The following is a 25575-nucleotide window of genomic DNA, read 5'->3' on the forward strand; positions in this document are numbered from 1 at the left end:
GTTGTTTTCAGCTGATTGATTTGAGCTCTCCGCTTATCAAGTGGAGTCCTGAGGACAAGACTGAGAACAATGCTCCCCTCATCAACCTGTCCTTCTGATCGTCATCCTCCTTAAGTACTGGATCTGTGCACATTACTGAACCACCACCTCTCCGTCTTCAGAAACTCTAATAATCCAACTGATTCTGAGTTTTTAATCAGTGGAGTCTTTCCTACAGTGGAGTACACAAACATAAATGTTTTACATAAAATATTCTGAAATTGCTCAGGTGTCTCTACAACTAATTGTACTTTTATTTCTCTTGATTTTGCTGCTTATTGTTGGAATAAATCTTGTTAATGATGTTGTAAACACTCCAGTGATCCTGGCTTCCTGAAGTTCACTTGAAGGAGAAATATTTATATAATATGCATAGATAATAATATAGATCAACTTTACTATGTGTTCAAAGTCAGAGTTGCACTGCAGAAAAAGGACTTGTCAGCTGACTGGCAGAACATGGTTTTAGATATAAAAACAGGACAGTTTCATTATCAATGAGGAGGAATTCCTTGAAGTGACAAAGGTGTCACTCGACTGAGACCTGGAGACCTATGAAAGGGAGGTATATAAACATAACATATCTGCAATGCAGGGAATAAGTCGCTTCAATATTCATACACTGGAGTACACAAACATAAATGTTTTACATAAAATATTCTGAAATTGCTCAAGGGTCTCTACAACTAATTGTACTTTTATTTCTCTTGATTTTGCTGCTTATTGTTGGAATAAATCCCTTCAATATTCATACACTATCGAAATTCACGAGGTACTTCATGAGGTAGTCACCTGGAAAGGTTTTCCAACAGACTTGAATGAGTTCCCAGAGATGTTGAGCACTTGCTGGCCATTTTGCCTTCACTCTGTGGTCCATCTCAGCTCAAACCATATCCATTGGGTTCAGGTGAGGTGACTGTGGAGGCCAGGCCATCTAGCACAGCACTCCATCCCTCACACAGCCTGGAGGTGTGTTTGTGGTCATTGTCCTGTTGAAAAATAAATGATGGTCCATCTAAACCAAACCAGATGGGATCAATCAATCAATCTTTATTTATAAAGCACTTTTCATACAAAAAATGTAGCACAAAGTGCTTTACGTAGTTAAAAGCAGCCCACCCCACCCTCCAACTCACTCCCCACACTCTCATTAACATAAATGATGTGAATACACACATATCTCACCCCCCACCCCACCCACACACACACACACACACACACACACACTTAAAGAGTAAAAATTGGGCTGGGTTCACATGAGCCAAGTGAGGAAACACTATAACAGGGAGCCGTCTGCACCGGGAGCCGGTCACAGACCGCAGCCTCCAGGCTGGGCACACAGCAGGAGGGAGGCAAAGGAGCCCCCCAGCCAGGCTGAGAGGACCCCAGAGACCCAGCAGCCACGGTCAATAACAGCCCCGGTGCAGAGAGCGCCCTCCGAGGAAACACTGGAGATATGACACAATAGGCTATATACAGGGTAAAATGATAAAATAAATAAGAACAGGATACAATATAAATATAAATAGAGTAAGAAGATTAAAAATGGATAAGAATAAAATCAATAAATATTAGGTAAAGCCTAAATTAATAATAAAATAACAAGATAGAATAAATAAGTATAAAATAAATAAACGCTAAGTAAAAGCTAAATTAAAAAGGTGGGTCTTGAGCCTGTTCTTAAAAACATGTACGTTCTCTGCGGCCCTGAGCTCCTCCGGCAGGCTGTTCCACAGATGAGGACCATACCACTGAAAAGCTGCCTCTCCGTGAGTATGTGTCCTGACTTTAGGGACAATCAAAAGGCCAGTACCAGAGGACCTCAGGGTCCGCGAGGGTTCGTATGGTAAAAGCAGATCTGAGAGATAGGAAGGCCCAAGACCATTAAGACATTTAAAAACCAATAAAAGAACCTTAAAATCGATCCTGAAACACACGGGGAGCCAATGCAGCGATTCTAAAACCGGTGTAATGTGGGCCCGCCCTCTGGTCTTCGTCAGCACACGAGCTGCTGAGTTTTGCAAAAGTTGTAAAGTTGAAATATTCTTCTTAGGAAGACCAGAGAGCAGGGCATTACAGTAATCAATGCGACTGGTAATAAAAGCATGCATCAGCATCTCTGTGTTGGCCCGAGAGAGAATAGGGCGGACTCTGGCTATATTTTTTAGATGATAAAATCCAATTTTGGTTACATGTTTAATATGTGGGATAAAACCAAGCTCAGAGTCAAAAATAACACCCAGGTTTTTCACTTGTAGCAAAGGACATAGTGAAAATGCCTCTAATTTAGACAAGAGTTTCTCTCTCTGAGCCTCGGGACCGACGATTAAAACTTCAGTTTTGTCCTGGTTAAGCTGTAAAAAGTTTTCTGCCATCCAAGATCTTATATTTAAAATACAGTTTAAAAAATGGCATGTCACTGCAGGATCTATTTGTCCATAAATGCCTGATTCACACAGTCTTCTCTGAACAGTTGATGTAGAGATGAGTCTGCTACTGGAACTCTGTGACATTTATCTGGGCTCTAATCTGAGGTGCTGCTAACTTGTGATTTCTGAGGCTGGTGACTCACATGAATTTATCCTCAGCACAGAGGTCGTCCTTTCCTGGGGTGGTCCTCATGTGAGCCAGTTTCATCATAGCGCATGATGGTTTTTGCAGCTGAACTTGGGGACAGATGACCTTCAGTTCTTAAAATATTGATGCACTGTTGTTTGTCTTTACTTAGCTGATTGGTTCTTGCCATTATATGAATTCTAACAATTGTCATACATCATGAAGCTTATTGAGAGATGGCCAAGGGTTTGCAGCGCTGTCAACAAAGCTAAGGGTGACTACTTTCAGGAATCTGAGACAAAAAAACATAAAACATATTTAGAGTTATTTATCCTTTTTTTTTTCTTTGCTCCATAATTCCATATATCTAGTTTTGTACATTTAATGTCTTCAGTTTGTATCTACAATGTAGAAAGTAGTAAAAATAAAGAAAAAACATTAAATGAGAGTGTGTACATGAGAGGACACCCTACCATGTAATTCATCTAGTGATGTGGGGCCACAGATGTTGACATAGGGAAGTGAGACACACATGAACAAAGGATTCTACCTGTTCTGGGCGCACACTTACAAATGTGACATCTTTCTTCTACTGTTTCCATTGGTAACTATATTTGGGGAACTCAAAGCACTGTAATTTAAGTAAAATACCATGGAAAGTACTCCAGAAGTTGCAGGCTGTAATTGATGCCACTGAATTTTTGTTGAACATAAATCTGCAATTGCAAGAAGTAGTGTCAACAGACCACAGGAAGGGGGAAGTTTGGCCACAGGGTGAGAAAAATATGTACATCCTTTTTCACTTTAATTCAGTTTGTACAGAGCAAAAAATTCCAGAAGAAGTTCAACTGTCCTTTTCTTTTTGTGAAGGTCAAAAAGTCAAGAAAAGTCAGAGCACGAGAAGTAGGCAAAAGCCAAGGGACGCTTGGACCTTTATTTTATCCCCCTGCCCTCTTATCATTTATCATCCACTCCAAAAAAACAAGTTTCCTCCTTTTTAAAAAAATAAATAAACAAGAGCTAATTCTTGCAGGCTTGCTGAATCCAACTTCTGCAAATGAAACCGAGGTTACTGAATAATTGTAATAATGGTATTTTGTTTTTAAAATGGTAAACTGTGACTGTACTAAGATTCAGGGTGTGGATGCAGTTGTGAAAGTCTAAGAGATGATGAATAATTTTGCAACTGGAAAAAAGAGAAGAACAGAAAGTTCCAATGAAAACACACCTATTGGAAGGTCAAAAAGTCAAAAGTTGATTTATCTAAGAAATTATGCAAACTGGGTTTACGTCATAAACAGTGTAACATATAAGCCCAATTCTGCACGAGCCACAACACTTGCAGGTAGAAGTGAGCAGAGCAAAGGACTACAACGTCAAGACAACATCAAGATGGACAGAGAAATTGCACTTGAAGCTTTGGGTGCAGTTTGCAATGCCCAGATCACTTCTGTTCAAAACCAAAGAGCAGGAGGTCACGCTGGAGTTTTCCAAAGAGCAAGCTTTCCTGGCTCAGCAGCACCAACGCTGTCTATAAACAGTCTCATTTGTGCAATCGCAGATGGAGATCAAACCTGGTAAATATTGTAATATTATAAACTATTCTTAAGACTTGCGCTGATGTCATTCCTCAAAAAGGGAACGGGAAGAGTTCTCAAATTTTTTTTGTAGCAGTATATTATATTGGAGTAATGGTGCAACATGGTGGCACAGTGGTTAGCACTGTTGCCTCACAGCAAGAAGGTCAATTCCACCATTTGGGGTCCTTCTGTGTGCATGTTCTCCCCATGTTCTACTTTGGCTTCCTCCCACTATCCAAAGACCTGGAGTTAGTGGGCATAGGTTAACTGGAAACTCTAAATTGCCCTAAGGCAGCTGGGATAGGCTCCAGCACCCCCCTCCACAAAACACTGAAAAGGATAAGAGGATGGATGGGATATTATATTGAGATTCACAGTCAGGATGTAGTTTCTAAAGCTCAAAGAATTTTGACAACAATGTTGCAGTTTGGTTTGCAGAGAGTGAGAAAACATCCAGTGAAAGAGCAGCATTTCTTTTCTTTTGTTGATGGTCAGGTTTATTCAGACCCTAATCTCAGCTGTCTTTCTCAACTTGCAGCCCAGTGTCAAGAAACAACTTTGCCAGAATTCAACGTGTTCTGCAAGATGGAGGGCAATGTTCAGGCTCTGACACCTGTTTTCGAACTGCACCACAAGAAAGGTCTTTCATCATCGATGAGAGCGAATTCTTTGATCCAACATTTGACTACGATTTCTCTGGTCTCCAAGACACAGAGACCTATTACAGAGGCGGAGAGGTGTATGAACGACCAAGTGGTTGGTACCGTTTTGCCCTCAAGGTAAATTTGTCTTTGAATTGAGATCAGCATCAACCATTTTATTCATGCTCATTACTTAGAGTCTAAGCTGCTTTAATTGATCTTTAAGCCGGGCTGTAGAGCACAAATTCAATGACATCCCAGTAAAATACTTTTTGGGCTTCAGATATTTGCAATCATTAGAAAGTTGAAACTTCTGGTTCCCTGAATTTCCTTCCAGCTCATTTTCGAAACTAAACTAGAAGTTTATTAGTGTTCTCAACAATATTCTTCTTCATCAGTTTCTTGGAAATCAATAACTGCATTTAGTCCTCTCTTTTATGTCAAATACTAGGCCTTTTTTTTTTTTAAACTACAGAAATAGAATTATAAGAAAACAATATAACAAATCATCTGTAAAGAATTTTCTGCAAAGATTTGGTCTCAACTCACACCTTAAAAAACTAATTTGACCTGATTGAATTAACTGTATGCAGTCTGTTACTTCCAGAGTGCTTTTCAGGTAGTGCACTGGAAATGAATTGACCTCAAAATAAAAATGTAGAGAGGTGAACAGTGTCAATGGAACTAGAACTGGGTTTGAAAAAGAATAGTTAAACAGTTATTTAGCATATTACATATCATATGTGTGTTATAAGCATAACTGGTACATCATGATGCTCTTAAGTTGTAGAAAATAAAAGACAGCCAAATATCTGACTCTCCCCATTCAAAGTAAGATCAATAGAATAGTTTGTCCCAAAGGTAAAGCACTTTGAAATGCTATATGTACAACATGCAGAAGCTCAGACTTTAATCGAAGATACAGTTTGCAGAGATGAACTATGGACTGTCTGAAACAAATACAGGTCCAGATACACCTGCATCACCTCATATTTTGTCACAGGTCCTGAATAAGTATGATGGAAATACATGGCTGGGAACTCGGTACCGAAGCACTGCGTCAGTGCCAGGGGAGTGGCCTGTGTCCTACCATGGGACATCTAAGGAAGGAGCTGGGGGCATCATCGAAGGATTCTACAAGGTTTGATTATGTTATCATCACAACCCATTATTTTACCCAGTACAATTGCTTTACAGTAACATTTTATATGATGTATAATTGTGATATTTAATATTTTGAAATTGCATGGAATGCCACCAACTGTCCCACTTTATGTATATTCCTGGTCTCTTATTCCACATGCTGAGATGCTGAGACTGTGTCCCATGCAGCACTTCAGTTTTCTAAAGTCTGGATTTTATCCCAGGGTTGAGAAAAGAGTCAAAAAGAGAGTTGAATGGTTTTGTCACATGTCAAGTCACAAGCTATGAAAATCTCAGCACAACACAAAGAAAAGGAAATGCAGTAAATAGCAGTTATGTGACTGTGAGAGGACGCCTGCATGTCTAGGACCTCAGGAGCAAACTGTAGCTGTACTTATACTTGTTGAGCATTGTTGAGCAAAAGTGTTGAGAAGGCTTTTTCCTATGAATAATGTCAAAAACCTGTAAGCTGCAGGTTTTTGTATATTTATTTATTTATTGTTATTTATCTCTGTCAGAATATTTTTCCATAGCATGTCCATTGTTATGGCACATAAACGTATTTATGCCACACAAGAGCTGCTCACCCTTTAAGCCACTTCAGTGCTCTTTTTGTCCTATTTCCATATTAGGCCTGTATTTAATGTATCAGTATTTAATAATATAACATATATATATCTTACTTTTATTTAACAGCCAGGTCCAGGTCAGACCTATGGCAGAGGGATTTACTCTACCCCTTACGTCAATGAAGCTGTCTCTTATGCCAAAACCTTCACTTGTCAAAAGAATGGCAAGCAATACAAAGTGATTCTGCAAAATCGGATCAACCCAGAGTACAGGCAGAAACACAACAACGATAAGTACTGGCTGGTTCCCATCCCGTCTGTGTTCTCAGCTCAAGAAGAGCAGGCGATAGTAGAACAGGCCATCCGCCCTTATGGTCTTCTGTTGAAGGAGGTCTAAAAGAGCAAGAAAGGTCCCCCAAAAACCTGCAAACTTGACCTGAAGCACATCAACTAGAAGCACAACCTGTTGATGTCAGATTAAATGTGAAGATGAATGTGGGAAAATGATATCACTGCTGTTTGCATGTGTATGAAAAGATTAAACAAACCGCTTCAAACATCTGCGTCTGTGAATTGCTTGAACTGAAAACTATTTTTCTTGTTCATTTTTCAGTGTTCAATGTTGCATTCAGTTATGACTAAACCTGCTATATTTTCATTACTTTTTAGACTATAGTTGAAAAAAGCATTCAGACCTTTCAGAATGCATATTGAAGGGTGATGGGTTATTTCTTTTCCTCTGCTGAAAAGGTTTCCACTTAATAGATTTTCTTTAGAGGTTTCTTCCCGTTAAAGGGGAATTTTTCTTTCTTCGCCAGGTGCCTGCTTATAGGGCAGGGGTAGGCAGCTCCAGGCTTTGAGTGTCGGTGTCCTGCAGGTTTTAGATGTGTTCTTGATCCGACACAGCTGATTCAAATTGCTAAATGACCTCCTCAACATGTCTTGAAGTTCTCCAGAAGCCTGGTAATGAACTCATCATTTGATTCAGGTGTGTTGAACCAGGGTGAGATCAAAAACCCTCAGGACACCGGCACTCGGGGCCTGGAGCTGGACCCCCCTGTTTACAATACAACAAAAACCTTACAAGAAAAAGGGCATTGAGGTGACCTTTGACATCAACAAGCTTTTGAAATGATTCTGGTTAGATATTCTATTGCTGTTAGGTTCATTTACATCGGATAAGTTCCTGGAGGGGACCCAGCTTTCCAGCATGGCCCACAATATTCAATAGGGCAATAGGGATAGGTTTGTACGAAGGGACATGGGGGAAAAAAAACTCGGGATCTCGCAAAAGTTGTGCAAAAGTTGAATTCCAACAACGTCGGCAGCTACTTAGTTGTAATATTACTCTTTCTGGGTCACAAAATACACTTTTAAGATATTTTGAGGCGTGAATGTAGTTGTGTAAACGTCAGATATCTGCTCAGTTTACAAGACATCACATATTTGCAAAAGTGCTGCGACGTTTTCGGAGATGAAACTTTTGCGAGATCCCGAGTTAGTCCGTCTTAATTTTTTTTTCTCCCATGTCCCCTGCGGAGCTCCGTAGGTTTGAGGTCAGGGCTTTGGGAAAACTATTCCAGGAGGCTAATGTTAGCATTTTTATCCATTCCAAAAACCAGTTTTAATGTGTTATTTTTGGATCTTTGTCGAGTTGGAAAGCCCAACTGTGCTCAAGTTTCACTTGCCACTTTCTTTGATACAGAGTTGAAGAATTTGGAGGTAGTCCTTTCTTCATTATTCCACCCACTTTGTGCAATATACTGGTACCACTAGCAGCAAAACAAGCCAGAGTATGACAGTCCCACCACCTTGCTTAAAACGTCACCTTTACTTCTCCGAACATGCCTCTTTTCATTTGTCATTGTGTCTCCTGAAGCAATTTGGCTTGTTCATGTCAGTAATTTCAAGTTTCAGTTGAGCATGATGGTGTGGAATCTGGAGCAGGGGTTTTCTTACTTTGTCAGCACTCTCTCAATCCATGGTGATGTAAAACTTGTGTCTTTGTGGACACTGACACTAGTGTTCTGGCATTTTCCAGTTCATGGCAGGCTCTAACCTTGGTGGGTCTTGGGCATTAACTGAAAATCCTAACCATCATTTTTTTTTTCTTTTTTTTTTTCTTTTTTCTTTTTATTAATGTCATAGCAAAGTGGTGATACAGCTGAATAACTCATAATTTCATACAACTGTTTGAACTAATCTTGAAATCTGCAGTTGTTTACAATTTGCTCTAAGGGACCTGGTCAACCTGTGTGATTCTGTAATGCTCCTTTTTAGATCTTCACTCAGTTCCTTGGATTTTCCCTCTGTTCCAAGTATTGGTCAGTCCACTGAGTGCTGTCAAACAAATCAATTTTATCCTGAGAAACTACCAGATGCAGTCAGTCATAACATTCAGCACTACTTATCAAAAGAGAAAGTCAGAAAGCCAGATAGTGAAACAGAGTCTGCCTTTCAAGTCAAGCTCAAAAATATGTAAAAGCTTTAAAAACTGCTTACTGCACACATATATATATATATATATACTGCTTAGTTACACACACACACACACACACACACACACACACACACACACACACACGTGTATATATATAAAAATGTATAATTGTAATCCAGGCCCTATCTTTCAATGGCTGTTGAATATCCCAACCAGTTTCCCTAGAGAGGACAGATTTACTGTTTTAAGATTAAAAGAGTGAAACACCACAGGACACTGCAGGCAATTTGTCCTCATGGCATCTGTTGAAAGAGGTCAAGAAGAGCATGTAAGGTCACACGAAATGTAAAACCTTGACAAAATGTCCATTTGTAATCTGTGCAAAAATACTTGATGCTGTAATGTCCATCTATCAGAAAATCACCCAGAGGTAGAACTTAAGATACATTTACATTTAAGCCACATGCTGAATTAACACAGAGGATGTCACTCTCCTGTATTCATTTTGTCTGTTATGTATTCAAAACAATTTGTTGAAAAAGGTGCAAATTTGCCCGATTTGGCTTTGAATTGTCTCCAAGACATAATCTGTCAGGCAGGCCAAGCTCCAACTGTAGTAAAGTTTTCATCCAAATCTGCCCATAATTTCTTTATGTATGTATGACATACATAAACAATCATGCCTGCTCTCATAAACAAACAGACAAACCAAACCACTTACAGCTGATAAAATATTCAAACTCCCCAAAAACATTGATCAGGTGTTCTGGGGCAGCATTCTCACACAGCATTATGGGTATAGTTTTGATGCTGGAAGCAAAATATATGTTGGTTTGTTTAAGGTGGGAAAGGACAGGATGTTTTCAAGGCAACTTCCTCCTTATCTCCAAGTAAAGCAATGTCAATGAGTTTTTTTGCGAGTCAGCAGATATACTGAAGGGTATAAACAGGAGCTGCAGCAGGATCCAGGTGTTAACACTGTGTGACATGGCTTTCATGAAATGCACACTCAGTTTATTGATTCTCCTCGGAGCCTCTGTCCTCTGCTGGGCTGATGAGAAGGTGAGGATATCCTAAATATCGAACTTACAAATCCCACTTAATGCTACATTTACTCCATTTCATTAAGAGAATATTGCTCTCTTAATTCACTACATTTATCTGACAGCTTTGTTTAAATTCCAGATTCAAATTTTTCCAAGACATGATTGTGTTAGGTTAAATTATGCAACATTACACTGTGCATACAAGAGAAGAAAAGAATTGATCCAATGGTACCTTAAGAGGCGAATGTGATATCACTTGAAACCTCTGGTGATAACGAACCATTCATTTTTTTGCGCTTTGACTCATGTGATGAGTCACGTGATTAATAGTGGGTCAATGAGAATAACCCCAACTAGGGTTTAATTATCCGGGAATCTCCATCGATTGGTTGTAGAACTGAAGAAGCTTCTCAGATGAGAGATGAAACATCTTCAAGAAACTTAAAAAAGTCCAGTCACTTTTGTTTCCAAGCTCTTAAGACCTTCTTAAGTCTCGGAGCCAGAAGAGATGGTGGATTGTCAGGCCTTCTAGATTGCTGGTTTTCAAGCTGCAGTCATAGACTATACAGACACAAATACCTGCTAATTGATACTAAATAACAGACCTACAAAATACTCAAAAGTCACTCACCAAAGCAGGAAAACCTCATGTTGGGTAGCCGTGACCAGTGTTGGTCAAGTTACTTGAAAAAAGTAATCAGTAACTAATTACTGATTACTTCCCCAAAAAAGTAATCCCGTTACCTTACTGATTACTTATTTGCAAAATTAATTAATTACTTAGTTACTTAGTTACTTTTTAAAAACACGATTTACAACCTGAATAGGTGATAAAGTGATAGATCTGTCAGCCCAATTCTACTTTTTCTGCATAATCCATCATACAAAATGTAATCAAATGGAAAGGTCCCTTTTTAAAACTTGTTTTATTAGTTTTAATCTTTTAACTTTATGCATCAAGCAAAATTTTAATTATATGCAACATTCTCTGACTGGAAGAAATTAGTTTAACATTTAAACCTATTTTCTGCACATTCCAGCACATAAAATAAAATATTTTTTGTGTTTACACTCACTCTTTCAAATAGATGCAAGTAAAACAGCAGAAAATAAATAAAGTCAAAGACTCAGCGGTCCTGTTGCTCTATTTTCATCTGTAAAGCAGGAGTAGGGTAGGCGGAGGTTTACCCTGGTGCAGGTGTGCCGCGGTCAGTGGAAGAATCCGCGAGTTTCTCTGTGAGTTTCCCATTACCTCTTAGCGCACTCGGTGCTTGTTTGGAAGTTTAGGGGTTTTTTTCGCTGTAAAAAGAAGTTTTCTTCCCACGCACAACGGACGCTAATGTTTTTGTCACTTTTTATGGAATCAAACTCAAAGTAAGGTCAGTACTTCCACGCTTTAAACGCTGCAGGCTCATACTCTTTCCCGCACTCAATATATTATCCATTGTTGATCTGCACACAGCGGTTGCCACAAACGTCGCACTCGTTTACGTCACCGTCATGAGACATTCTGCAAGAAAAATCACGGTTTTAGTAACGCAGTAACGCAGCGTTCCTACGGGAAAGTAACGGTAATCTAATTCCCGTTTTTGCAATAGTAATCCCTTACTTTACTCGTTACTTGATAAAAGTAATCGGATTACAGTTACTGCCCATCTCTGGCCGTGACTGAGTGAATGATCCAAGAAAAATACTGACAAGCAATGAATGCAATGAATTTGCTGAACTGACATCTGCCAAGAATCATTCCTCAGATAACCACATTCACACATGAGTTTGTAAAACATGTAAAGACTTTATTTCATCTTTCTGGAAACAAATTTCAATTGAAAACCGAAGATTTTCCATGTAAATCCTCACTAATGAATGATGCCATCTGATTGAGCTAGGATCTGTCTGTCGCTGAGCTCCTGTGGAGGGCCAACAAGGATGTAGGTAAGATATTTATACTTCATTTACATATTACTTATACATATACATATTACTTCCGGCCTTTATGGTTCCAGATTTATTTTTGCTCCACTCTTCGTTCTGAGATTGAACATTGCTTGTGTGAATCCTGTATTTCTATTGTGAAATATCTCAGGAAAATATTACAGATTTGTTGTTAAAATCCAGACTCAAGGTTCTTCCAGATTTTTTGAGATTAATGATATATCAATAATAATATTTTATGAAACCACTGAGCTTAAGATGACAAAACTGCTGACCTTCAATGTTACGTAAATTTGGAGCATACATTTTGTAAAAGAAATAAGATCCTGTTGTAGTCCATTCACTGAGATTAAAATGAAGCAAAATTATCATTAGATACATTGATTATTTTCCATATGGCGGTGCAGTGGTTAGTACTGTCGCCTCAGAGCAAGAAGGTATTTTGCTCATTTGCACAACAGTACTTTGATATACTTTACCATACACTGATATATCATCAAATCACTCAGTGCTCTCATTTCACAGTGCACACAGCAGAGGAGCCCTTTATCATTGATGACATTGCTTATGAAAATGAGAATCAAAGGAATGCTGATCCTTGCACCTCCTCTGGCTGCATGTGGGGAAAATCCAGCGATGGAAAAGTCTATGTCCCCTACGTCATCGCCTCTCATTACTGTAAGTAACTCAAGAATTATTAAGGCAGTTTTAAAATTGGAATAAAGCAGCTGATCAAATGAACTAATGGACTGTAAAATCAAAGTGAAACAAGCTCATAAAACAAAAAAAATCCCAAAACAGCTCAGAAAACAAATCTGAATGAAATGAAGTGAATAGCTTAATAAATCAACTGTGATTTTTCTGTGTCCGGTCTTGTTTCACAAGTTAAACTTTGTGTTGTAGTTATACTCCGTTGGAGAATGAAAAAGGAATAAACCTGCGATTTGTACATCTTTATTTAATGCTTTGCCACAATTTTTGGCTTAACACTTAAAAAAAACAGCAACAACTACTTTAAATTCTACATAAAAACTAAAGACTTTATTTTGCAATAACTACAAACTGACAATGGAGCTCAAAGTTTAAACGACAAAAATGCTAAAAAACATTTGATTTTGATGAATCCTTATTGCATTTTCCATGTTACAGTTTTTTACAGACGCTAGGACACATTTCCCAATACTTAGGTCACTTTTGCAAAACACTTCACACAATCCTCCTAACTGACCCTCAGCTTGGCAAAGCAGTTCATTCCACATTCAAAATGCACTACAACTACCAAAACACTTCATTCAGGTCTCAAATAAACTCATTCTTCCAGAACACTAGCAAAGGTTGACAGCCGACAAACACACTTTGTCACCCACAAAACAATGACCTAAAAAACACTAACAACATGTAGCATTACACAGTGTTTTCTTGTGTAAAACAAGGACACATCTCTGTTTATAATTTCAATATATGTTACTGGAATGAATCAGACATCCTGTATTTATGTTTCTGTATTTTTATTTTTTTGCACTAAGTAATCCCAAAATACAAGAATTTGTATACACACCATCCACTGATACACATACAATAGTAATGCTAATCTACTCCATTTCTGGCTGGGTCCATGTTTACATCACAAAAAAACCTATTCAGCAGTTGTCTCCTTTTGTAATGAAATTGAAGGAGTAACATCTGTGTAGATGTTCATCTACAATGAGAATCAGCTGTGGCTGGTTAAACTGCATTTTTAGATTGGAAATATGTTTCAATAAAATATTGCTGTTGGATTTTGCTGTCTTTTCAAGTTTTGCATTGTGTTATTGTTTTGGCCATAAGTTTAACAGTTTTGAAAACAGTATGTAAGCACATGCAAAATGTCCTGTCCGTACAAAGGTTTTTGGCAGTTGTTGTGTCTGAGTGAGAAGATAATTCATGAAATTTGAGAGATGTAGTCATTGAATGCATTTTGTGTCAAAACAATGATAACTGATCCTCAGTTTAGCCCACATAGACTTCTGTTGTGCTCACTGTGTGAGGAGTTTTGCAAACGTGACCTAAGTATTGAGAAATGTGTCCTAGCGTCTGTAAAAAACTGTAATATTTGTTTATGTATTTTTATTTTTTTGCACTAAGTAATCCCAAAATACAAGAATTTGTATACACACCATCCACTGATACACATACAATAGTAATGCTAATCTACTCGGTCTTCTCCATTTGGCCACATGTTCTCATCCACATCACATCTTATGTCATCTAGGGCAATACACCTAGGAAATAATCTTCTGGCATGCCAGAATTGAAGGAGTTGAAAAATTGAAGGAGTAACACCTGTGTAGATGTTCATCTACAATGAGAATCAGCTGTGGCTGGTTAAACTGCATTTTTAGATTTAAAATATGTTTCAATAAAATATTGCTGTTGGATTTTGCTGTCTTTTCAAGTTTTGCATTGTGTTATTGTTTTGGCCATAAGTTTAACAGTTTTGAAAACAGTATGTAAGCACATGCAAAATGTCCTGTCCGTACAAAGATTTTTGGCAGTTGTTGTGTCTGAGTGAGAAGATAATTCATGAAATTTGAGAGATGTAGTCATTGAATGCATTTTGTGCCAAAACAATGATAACTGGTCCTCAGTTTAGCCCACATAGACTTCTGTTGTGCTCACTGTGTGAGGAGTTTTGCAAACGTGACCTAAGTATTGAGAAATGTGTCCTAGCGTCTGTAAAAAACTGTAATCAGTGTAGATTTCAAAGTATTTCTGTAATTACAGATACTGAGCAGATGACAGTAGGTGGAAATGTATTCTTCCCTCTGCTTCTCAGCTTCTCGTGAGCGCTCCATCATTGAGCGAGGTTTGCTGTCATTCCAAGACGTCTCCTGCATTCGCTTCGTCCCAAGAACCAACCAGAGAGACTACCTGAACATCCAGTCCATCAATGGGTGATAATCTGTGTTCTTGCTGTTCTCTCTGTGTGTGTGTGTGTGTGTGTGTGTGTGTGTGGAAACTGTGCAGTCCTTGGAGGTTCTTAAACTGTTTATGCATTTTTAAAATCATACTGTGATGGCCCACACTCTGTGCTTCCTAGTCATTTGTTTTATTCTACAGAGTTAAATATCAGAGTTAATTTCAGTTTCCAATTTCAGCAAGAATTTAAAATCTTCTTTGGTATGACTTTTAATCACAATTAGAGTCATAGTTACATTAATTAATAAATAATAATTTACTTGACAGACATAGCCATTATATTTTATCATTTTAAATGACTGTGATAGTCTTTTATTAGTTAAAAGAAAACATTTTGTTTGTAGAACCTTATTATAGTTTCGTTTAGATAATTTGCTTTGCTTTGTAAGGGATGATAACAATACATTTTTCTTTTTTTCCTTTCTTTTTTCTTATTGTGTGAATGCAGGTGTTACTCCTATGTCGGTCGCCTTGGTTATGGCCAGGCAGTGTCTCTGGACCGTCAGGGTTGTCTCTACCATAACACCGTCCAGCACGAGCTGCTCCACGCCCTCGGTTTCAACCATGAGCAGTGTCGCTCTGACAGGGACCAGCACATCCGAATCCTGTGGGAGAACATCGCATCCGGTCTGATTTCTGTTTTTGGTGGCACTCTCTGGTCTCTTTGGGCTGTTGGTGTGTTTCGGGTTACAGTTTAGCTTTAAAATGATCTTCCATAATGAACAGCAACACAGCAGGACAGGATGCACTCAACTAGGGATCGAAGTGATTTTACAAAATTCGATAAGAAATAACTTAAATGTCATACTTTAAATTATAAAGTGAGGTAAGTGACAATAAAGTCATTAAATATATTATAAACTCAAATGTGTAAAATTATAAAACTAACCTTTTAACTATAGAGCAAACAGAGTTTGAGGCTCTAAATGCAAACATTAACTCTCATCAGCCTTTTCTGATGCATATGACACTTTCTCTCTCTCAGGTTGGGCGTATGCCTTTGACAAGATCAACACATTGAACCAGAACACCCCCTATGACTACAACTCAGTCATGCAGTACCACAGGTCTGGATCACTTTCATCAGACATCTGTTCATTCAGTTTTAAGTTTTAGTTCAGGTTTTTTTATTATTATTATTATTGTTTTTTGATAACTTTCTTTTTTGCTGTTTATGCAAAATTAATGAAGGGTTTTTCTGCACGCTGAAAAAAATGTAAGCACCTCTTACCAGCACGTAGTGATTCTGAATATAGAAAATATGAAGACATCATCCTCTTAATGAGAGCCAACTGACAAACTTTTACTTGCTCTTTTCTTTTTGTTTTTCCAATGAGAGCCACAGAGACCATTTCAGTTATAAAGCAATAGTTTCTCATTTTTTCTTGAATACAAACAAACCCGCTGTACATTATTCCAGGTATGCCTTCTCTGGCAACAACAAGCCCACCATGGAGCCCATTCCCAATCCCAATATTGAATTTGGCACAGGAACTCAGATGAGCCAGAATGACATCACCAGACTGAACAGGCTGTACAAGTGTTAAACAGTAAGAAATGCAACATGAGTTTTGAATGTGCAACATGTTATAATTTAATTTAAGTAAATGAATAACTGAGATTTTCATTGTAATACAATGCTAAGGCAATGATTTGGTTACATTTATGCACAAATCTTGATGAAAGATCTGGGTTTCTGTATAAATCTGTACTTTGAGGTAGAGGAGCTTCATCACTATGGTTACAGTAATATAAACTGCATTTAGGTGATGAATAAAAATAATGGGGGGAAAAAGTTGCAACAGCCATTTATATTTCAACTACCGACTTTTTAACTCTTTAACTATGCTACCTGACTAGCACCAGAAGGCAGTGTGCTTTGAATATGAAGGAAGGAAACCATCGTAAGCTTTTTATCACTGTTGCAAGATGGTGACATTTAAATAACTTGCAATTTATTCACACACATTCACATTATAAAGCATCACAAAGGTGTCATAAAAAGGTGTTTTTTAGCAGCTAATGCTGCTAAATATAACTTGTGTGTTGGGCAACACATATTAAACCTTAGTTTCACACTTTCTTTCTTTTGTTTTCACAGGTGCTAATAGCAGTCCTGGAAATGTGGTGCCGTTCAGACATCAGAGCAGTTGTTTCCAAGACTGTTTTGTCACTCTTTCGTACAATTTAACACATTGAATTAAAAATAAATCTTCATTGACCCGTTCACAGAATCTTTACTTTTTATGTACTATGCCAGCGGTTCATGAACTAAGAATTTCTTTCTGAAATCTGCTGATAAAAAATAAAGTTGTTAAATGGCAGAAGTTGTATAAATGACATTAAATGACAACTTACAGTGTAAAGAGCGTCCTGCAGTGAATTTTCAAACATGAGCTGGGTGAAATGGAAGAGAGCTTTTGAGCAAATTTACATAAATCATCATCCTCTCCCAGAAGCAGTTAACTTTTTTTGACCCAACAAGCACAAAATATACAATCATCTGAAGAAACTTTTAAAAAAAAAGGAAAAATTAATCTTGTAGAAGCAAGTTTGACTTTTTAAACCCCAAATCTGCTTATTGAATTGATTTAAGGGCTACTTGCACGGCAAACATGCAAACTCAACACAGAGCAGCCACAGGTGAGATATGAACCCAGAACCTTCTTGCTGTGAGGCAACAGTGACACTGTCTTTGCTTTAATAAACTCCTGGGTTGTTTTGCCTGTATGTTTTGGGTCATTGTCCATCTCTGTTATGAAACACGGCACAATTATTTAACTTCATTCAGCTCAGTTTGAGCAGATAATAGGTCTCTGAATACCTCAGAATTCCTTCAGCTGCTTCTGTCTTGTGTCACATCATCAATAATAACAAGCATCCCAGTGCCACTGGCAGCTGTGGACGCTCAAGCCATCACAGTGCCGTGTTTTACAGATGATGTGGTTTGCTTTGGATCATGAGCTGTTCTGCACCTTCTCCATACTCTTGCTGTCAATCTGGTAGAGGTTGAGCTTGCTTTCATCTCTACAAAGAATGTTTTTCCATTCTTTGATTTTCACCAAAGTCCAATCTAGTCCAATCTCCACTTACACAATACTCTTCTTTTGCAATCATCCACCACTGCCATCTTCTGTGTAGGTCCAGGGTTTCGTTTGTGTGTTGCTGGGTTCTCCAATGCTTTCTTTCTTTCTCGTGATGTACCAAACTGTACATTTTGCCACTCCTGATATTGTAGCAATTTCTCTGATGTTTTTTTTTCTGTTTTCACAGCTTAAGGATGGCTTGTTTCACTTGCATTTAGAGATCAATTAACTGCATGTTGTCTTCACAGCACAATCACTCAGATGCAAGCACCACACCTCAGGCCAACTCCAAGCCTTTTATCTACTTAACTGATAATCACACAATGAAGGAATTACCAACACCTGCCCATGAAATAGCCTTTGAGTTAATAGTCCAATTACTTTAGGTTTCTTTAAAAAGCGTGTGGCACATTCATCCAATTTGAATGTGCCACCCTCAAATGAAAGCTGATAGTCTACACATTATGCCCATGTCCACTATGTAACTATAATTGGAATATGTTTAAGTAAATGGGTTAAAAAACAACTTGTGTCAGTATTCAAATATATACATGGACCTAACTATATATTTCATTTTTACATTTCCCCTTAAAATATCACTGATGAGTTCTGTCACCGATGAGTGTTTTTGTACCCTCCCTGGGAAATCAAGCAGCTGAAACTCTAGGTAGCACACACATTTTGTGACACACTGAACAAAAACTGTTTGCTTGCAGATATTTGTTGAGCTGTTAGACACATGTTAAAATTATCTGCCGCTTAAAGCATGTAATTTGTGGAAATGTCTGTAACATCTGGAAACGCCATTCCAGATGGTTCACTATGGAGAGAAGTTTGTCTCAAGAGGTTGAAAAATGTATATTAAAGACTTCACAAATTTTGACTACTCACAAATGTGTTCCAGTCTATACACAAATACCGCTCCAAAAATGTATAAAGAAAAATGCTTTTAAAAAATGGGTGAAAAGTTTTTATAACAATTACAATTTTTTTCCATTACAAATCTGCTTCATTTGTTAAATTTTAGACACCTTTTCCACTCCAGGAAAAATAAATTAAAGATGAAACTGACATCTCGGGTCATATAAATGTCTTGTACATTTTAAAAATTCAGAATTATTTTTTAAGTTGTTGTCTGTACTCGCAGGTTCCAGAAGAAATTTATAAAAAAGAAAGAAAAAAAAAGAAAAAAAGGTGTTTTTCTCTAAAAACCATCCAGTTTAAATGAAAATGGTGCATCACAATCTATTACTTATGTTGCTATTGCAGTCTTGCAGTAACCTTGATTTTATAATACAGACTATGCAAGTTTTGGTGAAATGATCTGTTGCATTTCCAGGTATTTTGTTTATTTTATTTTATTTGAGCACTGTGAGGGGCATGTAAAGTCGCAGATTTGGGCATCCTCCTGAAGATTTTCAGAAACAATTTGTTCACACTCTCTTTGAGAAAGTGTCTGGAGTACAATGCAAAGAAATTCTCAGAGATTCTGTATCATGCTGCTTTAGGTTTTCTATCACCCCAATAAAGCTGCTGTGGTTTGTCTCGTGCATTTGGGTTCTCTCGCCAGCAAATCATGACATTACTCTTCTTTCCTCTTTTGAGTTTGCATGGATACAGATGTGAGAGTCAGAATGTAAAGTGATGATGATGATGATGATGAATTTGTCTGATATCAGAATAATTTTCCAACTTGTGTTTGGGGACGTTGGCTACCTAAGTGTGCATCCCTGGACTTTCATAGTTCCGATGTGCAAGATTTCTGCTCATGTTCAAAATTTTGTGGCTATTCCCAATAAATCCCACATATCTACAATGATTTCATTTCAGCTGTGTTGACTGAAAAGAAGAAAGGCGACACAAGACTGGTTAAGAAACAACCTTTGTACAAGTTTACGATGAACTGCTCTTATCAAGGGATCGTGGGGATATGCAACATGGCATCAAGGTGACATGTATTTATCTTGGGCTTTTCACTCCCCTCTTCTCCTCCAAAATGTCCATAAAAGGACTTTTTTGTTCCGGTGCAGTTGGCTTTATAAAGTGATGTTCAACCACATTGCATTATGATGCGTTTCTGTCACTTCAGGGATCGCTGTAAGTATCACCAATAAATTCTCCTTTGTTCTGCTTTAAGAATCCTCGTCTAAGATGAATTTTGAAGAACTGGAATAACTGGGTAAATATGTTTTGTATCATTATTGCAGATATTTTGTTGACATGGTTGGGGTTAGGTGTGTTCTAGGCCTTGTGGCCCTTTTGGCAATCTCTGTCTGGGCTGAAAGTGAGGTAAGGAATTCTCCTTTTCTAGCACATCTTGACTGATTTGGTGGAATAAATGTGGAACAAATGTCATTTTTCTCTCTTTCTCTCTCCCTTTTGTCTGTCAATAACTCCTGGAAAATTCTGGAATCTGTAAGTTTACCATTGTTCTTTAGTTTTCTACTTTCAGACAATATTGCAGATTCCCACTTGATGTGCTTCTCCTCTGAAGTGCTTTCCTGACTTTGTTTTGCACAAAAAGCTAATTTTGGAACATGTTTGCTATATTTTTAAGACTGGTGATGCAATATATTAGAGTCACATGTATCACAATACAATGTATCACAACTGACAACTGTGGTTTTCAGTCACTTCCATTAAGAGCTCATTAAGATCACATCGTTTGGCCAGTATGAAAAGGAGGAATAATTGCTTGCATCTGACAAATTTACTGACAGTGAATCCATCCTTTAATTGTAAAATATTCTTTTTAAAAATAAAGTATAAAAACGTTTATCAAATAATTATTTACTTCTATGATCCTTGCTGGTAGATCATCAGTATGCCAACAGCACTTCTTCATTCCTTTTTGTGCAGGATGCTAAGGTTCTGTCAACTTCAGAGCGAATTGAGAGAGCCAACAGAGATATTGGTGAGAATTTTTAAAGCCATAAAAAAGTTTAACCCTCTTTTCTCCTCCCTCGCCTTTTCTCAGAATCTCAGTGTCTTTTGTGGTACTCGGATCCTTTGGACTATCACAAATATTTTAGATCTCAGTAAAAAGGGAGAATGATGTAAGAGTGAATCAGACAATTGAACTGATCAATGTGTTTGCTGCAGTCCGTTCTCCTGATGAACCCTACATAGTGGATGATATTGCATACGGCTCGGAGGCGGAGAGAAACGCTGACCCCTGCACCGCTTCTGGCTGCATGTGGCCCAAGTCCGCTGATGGACATGTCTACGTGCCCTACACCCTTTCCAGCGTGTACAGTAAGGAGTAAACTCATCTATGAATGCTATTCTCTGCACTTATCACCAGGAACATGGTGTGTTGCACTGCAGACATTTTTCCTGCAAAATATCACAGGATCCTGTTGGTCTAGTGGTGGATTAAAATGTGTTTTCCATTTTTCCAGCCTCTCGTGAGGTGGCAGTCATCGAGCGTGCTCTGCAGTCCTTCGATTCTTTTTCTTGTATCCGTTTAATCAGACGCACAAACGAGAGAGACTACTTGAATATCCAGAGTCTTAATGGGTAAACATGAGCAAAGCACGTTCTTTCTTTGCCCAATCTGTCCAAGAAAACCTGTATTTAATTTTAATATGTTCACTAACGTCACTATTTTTTGTTCGTTTAAGGATTAGTTAAGGATTTCAGACTGTAGGTGTATAAACACTAAATGTAACTACTAAATCATGCAGCGGAGACTTTTGTTCGATTAATCCAGGCCAAAGTTTTTCACTTTCTCAACCAATCAGAACGAGTAAAAAAGAAAATATTCATAATGGCAAAGTTTACTGCAGTCCCCCAAAATTCCATTTCCATCCATACAAAATGTTTCCTATTGTTTAAAAATGGCTGTGCAACCACACTTTTCTGTGTATGAATTAATGAAGCACCACATTTCTGGAGTTGGTAGAACTCCAGAAATGGTAGTTGCACTGGATGGTGAAAAAACAAAGCAAAGAAATCTCACATAGAACAGGTTTTAGCAACATATTTAATACTTGCAGGATTGGTTAACTATTCCCTGTTGTGTTAACATGAAACATATTTCAAAAAAGTTTGTGCAGTTACAGATTTGAAAAAAAAGAAGACATTTTTGCAGCTTTTGTAACAAGATTTATTTTGTACCTTTGTAGGTGCTACTCCTACATCGGCCGTCTTTACTATGCGCAGGAACTGTCCCTGCAGCAATCAGGCTGTGTTTACTACGACACTGTCCAGCACGAGGTGCTCCACGCTCTGGGTTTCAATCACGAGCAGACACGTTCTGACCGCGACGAACACATCCGCGTTTTGTGGGAGAACATCACTCCGGGTTTGTCTGTTTTCACTTTTCACTATCCATGACAGCAATATAAATAGAATACAGAAAGAAAATAATTACTGGCACAAAATATAGGATTACTTGGGCATTTTGAAAAATGTGCTGATTGGCTTTTTGTTTAACCAAAGGTTGAATCCAAAGACAGCTACAGCTGTCACAGCTATTCTGTACTTCAGGCTTTGCTTAGCTTTGCACAAACAATGTCGACGGACAAGAAGCAAATTCATAATACCAATATGTCTGTCGATCATCATTATAACCCATTATAATCCCACTTATTTCACGTGAGCAAAAACCAGTATTGGAATCGACGAGCACACAAACCTTCATAGTGCGTTATAAGAAAGCAAAATGCAATACATCATAAAATGCCGAACTATCTGAACACTCATAGAAATGTAGAGTGGACTAAAGCCACAGAAACAAGAAAAAGAATGAATAATGGAGCTCATGGTATTTCTGTCTCTAGGAATGGAGCACAACTTTGACAAAATCAACACTTTGAACCAGGGAACCCCCTATGACTATGGCTCTGTTATGCATTACCACAAGTAGGTATCAATACCAGCAGCTCCGTGTTACAGCTGTGGCTGCCGTCATCATGTTGGAAATTAGGAAAGATGTTCAAACAGGTGTTAAAGTGCAATGAAAACTGAGTGAATGTGAATCAGAATTTTTCGTATTGTTCTCTCTTGTTTTTTTCTTCGAAATTGTGTATTTCTTAAATATTTTTGTACTCTCTATTTGATATTTTGTGGTTTATTCTGGCTTGGTAAAATTTCATAGTCAATTTGGCAAATACTTATTGTACAGTAGGCGTAATAGCTTTCAGTAACTTCCCTTGGGAAAAAAACACACCCTGTGTTTTCAGGTACGCCTTCTCCAAGAACAACCAGCCCACTTTGGTGGCTATCCCTAATTCCAATGTGGAGTTTGGATATGCCACTGAGATGAGTCAGATGGACATCCTCAGGCTCAACAGGCTGTATGGATGCTGAACAATCTCAGGTTATTATCCTAAGTTCATCGTATACTATTTCCCACACTGCATTGTTGAAAATGGAGTGAATTTCTCATAATAAATCTTAATGTTTTTCTATCAGACAGATGAGCAGCATGATGCAAACAATCCAACTCTTCTTTGAAAAATATCATCATCATCATTGAACAGTCACTTGATCAACAAAATAAACATTTTAAAATAATTCAATAAACCTCCAATAAAGCACCTCTGTGTGTGTGTTTTATCTTTAAGAGTGATTGTTTAAATCATGACATTTTATTTTGTCATTGCGTTCTTTGTGACTCTAGTTACTTTCCTTCCTTTGTGACCGTCTAGCCCGTTCATATTTGTTTCACTTGTTTCATTGGTTTTTACTGGTCTGATCAGTCTGTGTGGATATGGCCTCACTTCTCCCCTTTTCAGCTGTCACTTAGATTAGATTAGATTAGATTAGATTAGATTAGATTAGATTAGATTAGATTAGATAGAACTTTATTAATCCCTCGGGTGGGTTCCTCTGGGAAATTCGATTTCCAAAAAAGCACAGCACCGACAGAAGTTACAGAGTTACAGAATAGTATATATATATATATATATATATATATATATATACACACACACACACACACACACACACACACACACACACACACACACACACACACACACATATAAATACAGAGACAATATAAATAAAATATATGAAGGGGATAAATAGAATAAATAGGAATAAAAAATAAAAATACAAGTGAATTGCACATTTCAAGTATTGAGGTCTATTTGCACCATTGACTATTTACAAAAGTATTGCACAAAAGGTATTGCACAGTGAGGTGAAGAGGCACTACAGCTTAGTTGTTCCCTCCTTTGTCCTCCTGTTTCCCCTCCCTCTCCCCTCCAGAGAGGAGTTAAACAGTCTGATGGCGTGTGGGACAAAGGAGTTTTTAAGTCTGTTAGTTCTTGTCTTGGGGAGAAGCAACCTGTCACTGAACAGACTCTTCTGGTTGTTAATGGCCGTGTGCAGAGGATGCCCAGCATTGTTCATAATGTCCATCAGTTTCTTTAATGTCCTTTTCTCTGCCACTGTCACCAGAGTGTCCAGCTTCATGCCGACCACAGAGCCAGCCTTCCTGATCAGTTTCTCCAGCCTGGATGAGTCCTTCTTTGCTGTGCTGCTCCCCCAGCACACCACAGCATAGAAAAGTACTCCAGCAACCACTGACTGGTAAAACATCCTCAGGAGCTTCCTGCAGATGTTAAAAGACCTCAGCCTCCTGAGGAAGTACAGTCGGCTTTGGGCTTTTTTATACAGGTGCTCTGTGTTGCATGACCAGTCCAGTTTATTGTCCACCCACAGCCCGAGGTACTTGTACTTGTTGCACTTCATGTCACTGTTGGCTCTGTCATGACTTTTGTATCTTGCCTGGATTCCGGTTCTTTTTTTTTTCTAGTACTTTAGACCATTTGTATCTCTGTTATTTTTATAAACCATTAAAGGTTCAGCTTTTTTTCTTTAGACCATTTTCTGCATATAGGTTTTCTCTCCTGTGAAACTTCACATGTTTCCTGATCAGTATAACATAATGGCACTAAAAACTATCAAAATAAAACTATGAAAGGTACAAAAAAAAAAACCAGAAAAATGAAATGAAATGTTTTCCGACACAGACAAATATAGTAAAATCTATATCTGACAATAACACCTTTTCCCCCTTTGACTTAAAGAAACATTAAGCAGCATTTAAGCTGCCTGGTCTGTTAGCAAATAATTCATCTGAATGACAAACAGGACATAAATGAATATTACAGGGATAACAGGTAAATGCAAAAAGCAGCCACTGGTTAATTTGACCATTCATAGGTAAACTGGTTTATGGACAATTTTACTTTTTAAATGGTGGCACTAACCTCAGAGAAAGCTAAACCCATCTGCTGCTTCCTTTGGGAACAAGCACGTTGGTTCAAGGTAAAGCAATCTTATCGCTTGTTGCAGGTGTGTTTATACCTCATATCATTCACAGGAACTGTTTACGGAGCTGCAGAGAATCACTGACCTAACTTATTCAGCACATGTGGTGTAAGTGTGAGCTGATAGCGTTTGTTTTTTGCCTGAGATTAACTCTAGTTCTTCTCTAAAGACTTTCGTTGGTTTAAAATGACATTTGATGTTCAGTTTTAAAGTTAAACCCATAATTTTCAGTGACGGAGACATTTGGGACAATTTTGAAATAAAACTGGCTTTTTCTATGCCTTAACAAGGCAGC

The 25575-nt window shown here is 38.0% G+C and overlaps 4 protein-coding genes across 5 annotated transcripts in view; all 4 read left to right on the forward strand.

Annotated features, from left to right (window-relative positions):
* gtse1 (G-2 and S-phase expressed 1) overlaps positions 1–351 on the forward strand; it is a 36615-nt gene extending 36264 nt beyond the window's left edge. Inside the window, exon 12 of the mRNA XM_026174728.2 lies at positions 12–351. Within this exon, the coding sequence (XP_026030513.2) occupies positions 12–98 (87 nt within the window). The 3' untranslated portion in view covers positions 99–351. The remainder of the gene's footprint in view (positions 1–11) is intronic.
* A 3580-nt stretch (positions 352–3931) lies between these two features.
* On the forward strand, positions 3932–7085 carry LOC113027405 (uncharacterized). Its single transcript, XM_026177015.2, has 4 exons — positions 3932–4172; positions 4714–4954; positions 5820–5957; positions 6656–7085. Exons 1-4 carry the CDS (start codon positions 3988–3990, stop codon positions 6923–6925), a joined length of 834 nt encoding a protein of 277 aa, XP_026032800.2. The 5' UTR covers positions 3932–3987; the 3' UTR covers positions 6926–7085.
* A 2814-nt stretch (positions 7086–9899) lies between these two features.
* Positions 9900–17134, forward strand: LOC113026212 (high choriolytic enzyme 1-like). Its single transcript, XM_026174723.2, has 8 exons — positions 9900–10030; positions 11904–11949; positions 12475–12627; positions 14765–14882; positions 15356–15534; positions 15893–15974; positions 16328–16457; positions 17009–17134. The coding sequence occupies exons 1-7, from the start codon at positions 9956–9958 to the stop codon at positions 16452–16454; spliced, it is 780 nt and encodes a 259-aa protein (XP_026030508.2). The 5' UTR covers positions 9900–9955; the 3' UTR covers positions 16455–16457; positions 17009–17134.
* Positions 17135–19823: 2689 nt separating this feature from the next.
* Positions 19824–23536, forward strand: LOC113026213 (high choriolytic enzyme 1-like). Of its 2 annotated transcripts, none has more exons than XM_026174724.2 (9): positions 19824–20090; positions 20201–20282; positions 20862–20907; positions 21096–21248; positions 21395–21512; positions 22121–22299; positions 22778–22859; positions 23180–23316; positions 23412–23536. In XM_026174724.2, the coding sequence occupies exons 2-8, from the start codon at positions 20214–20216 to the stop codon at positions 23304–23306; spliced, it is 774 nt and encodes a 257-aa protein (XP_026030509.2). In that variant the 5' UTR covers positions 19824–20090; positions 20201–20213; the 3' UTR covers positions 23307–23316; positions 23412–23536. The 2 variants fall into 2 exon arrangements, with proteins under 2 accessions (XP_026030509.2, XP_026030510.2); XM_026174725.2 differs by having other exon boundaries at positions 20023–20090; positions 23416–23536.
* The last annotated feature ends 2039 nt before the right edge of the window (positions 23537–25575 follow it).

This window comes from Astatotilapia calliptera, chromosome 7, assembly GCF_964374335.1.
Source record: "Astatotilapia calliptera chromosome 7, fAstCal68.1, whole genome shotgun sequence".
NCBI lineage: Eukaryota > Metazoa > Chordata > Actinopteri > Cichliformes > Cichlidae > Astatotilapia > Astatotilapia calliptera.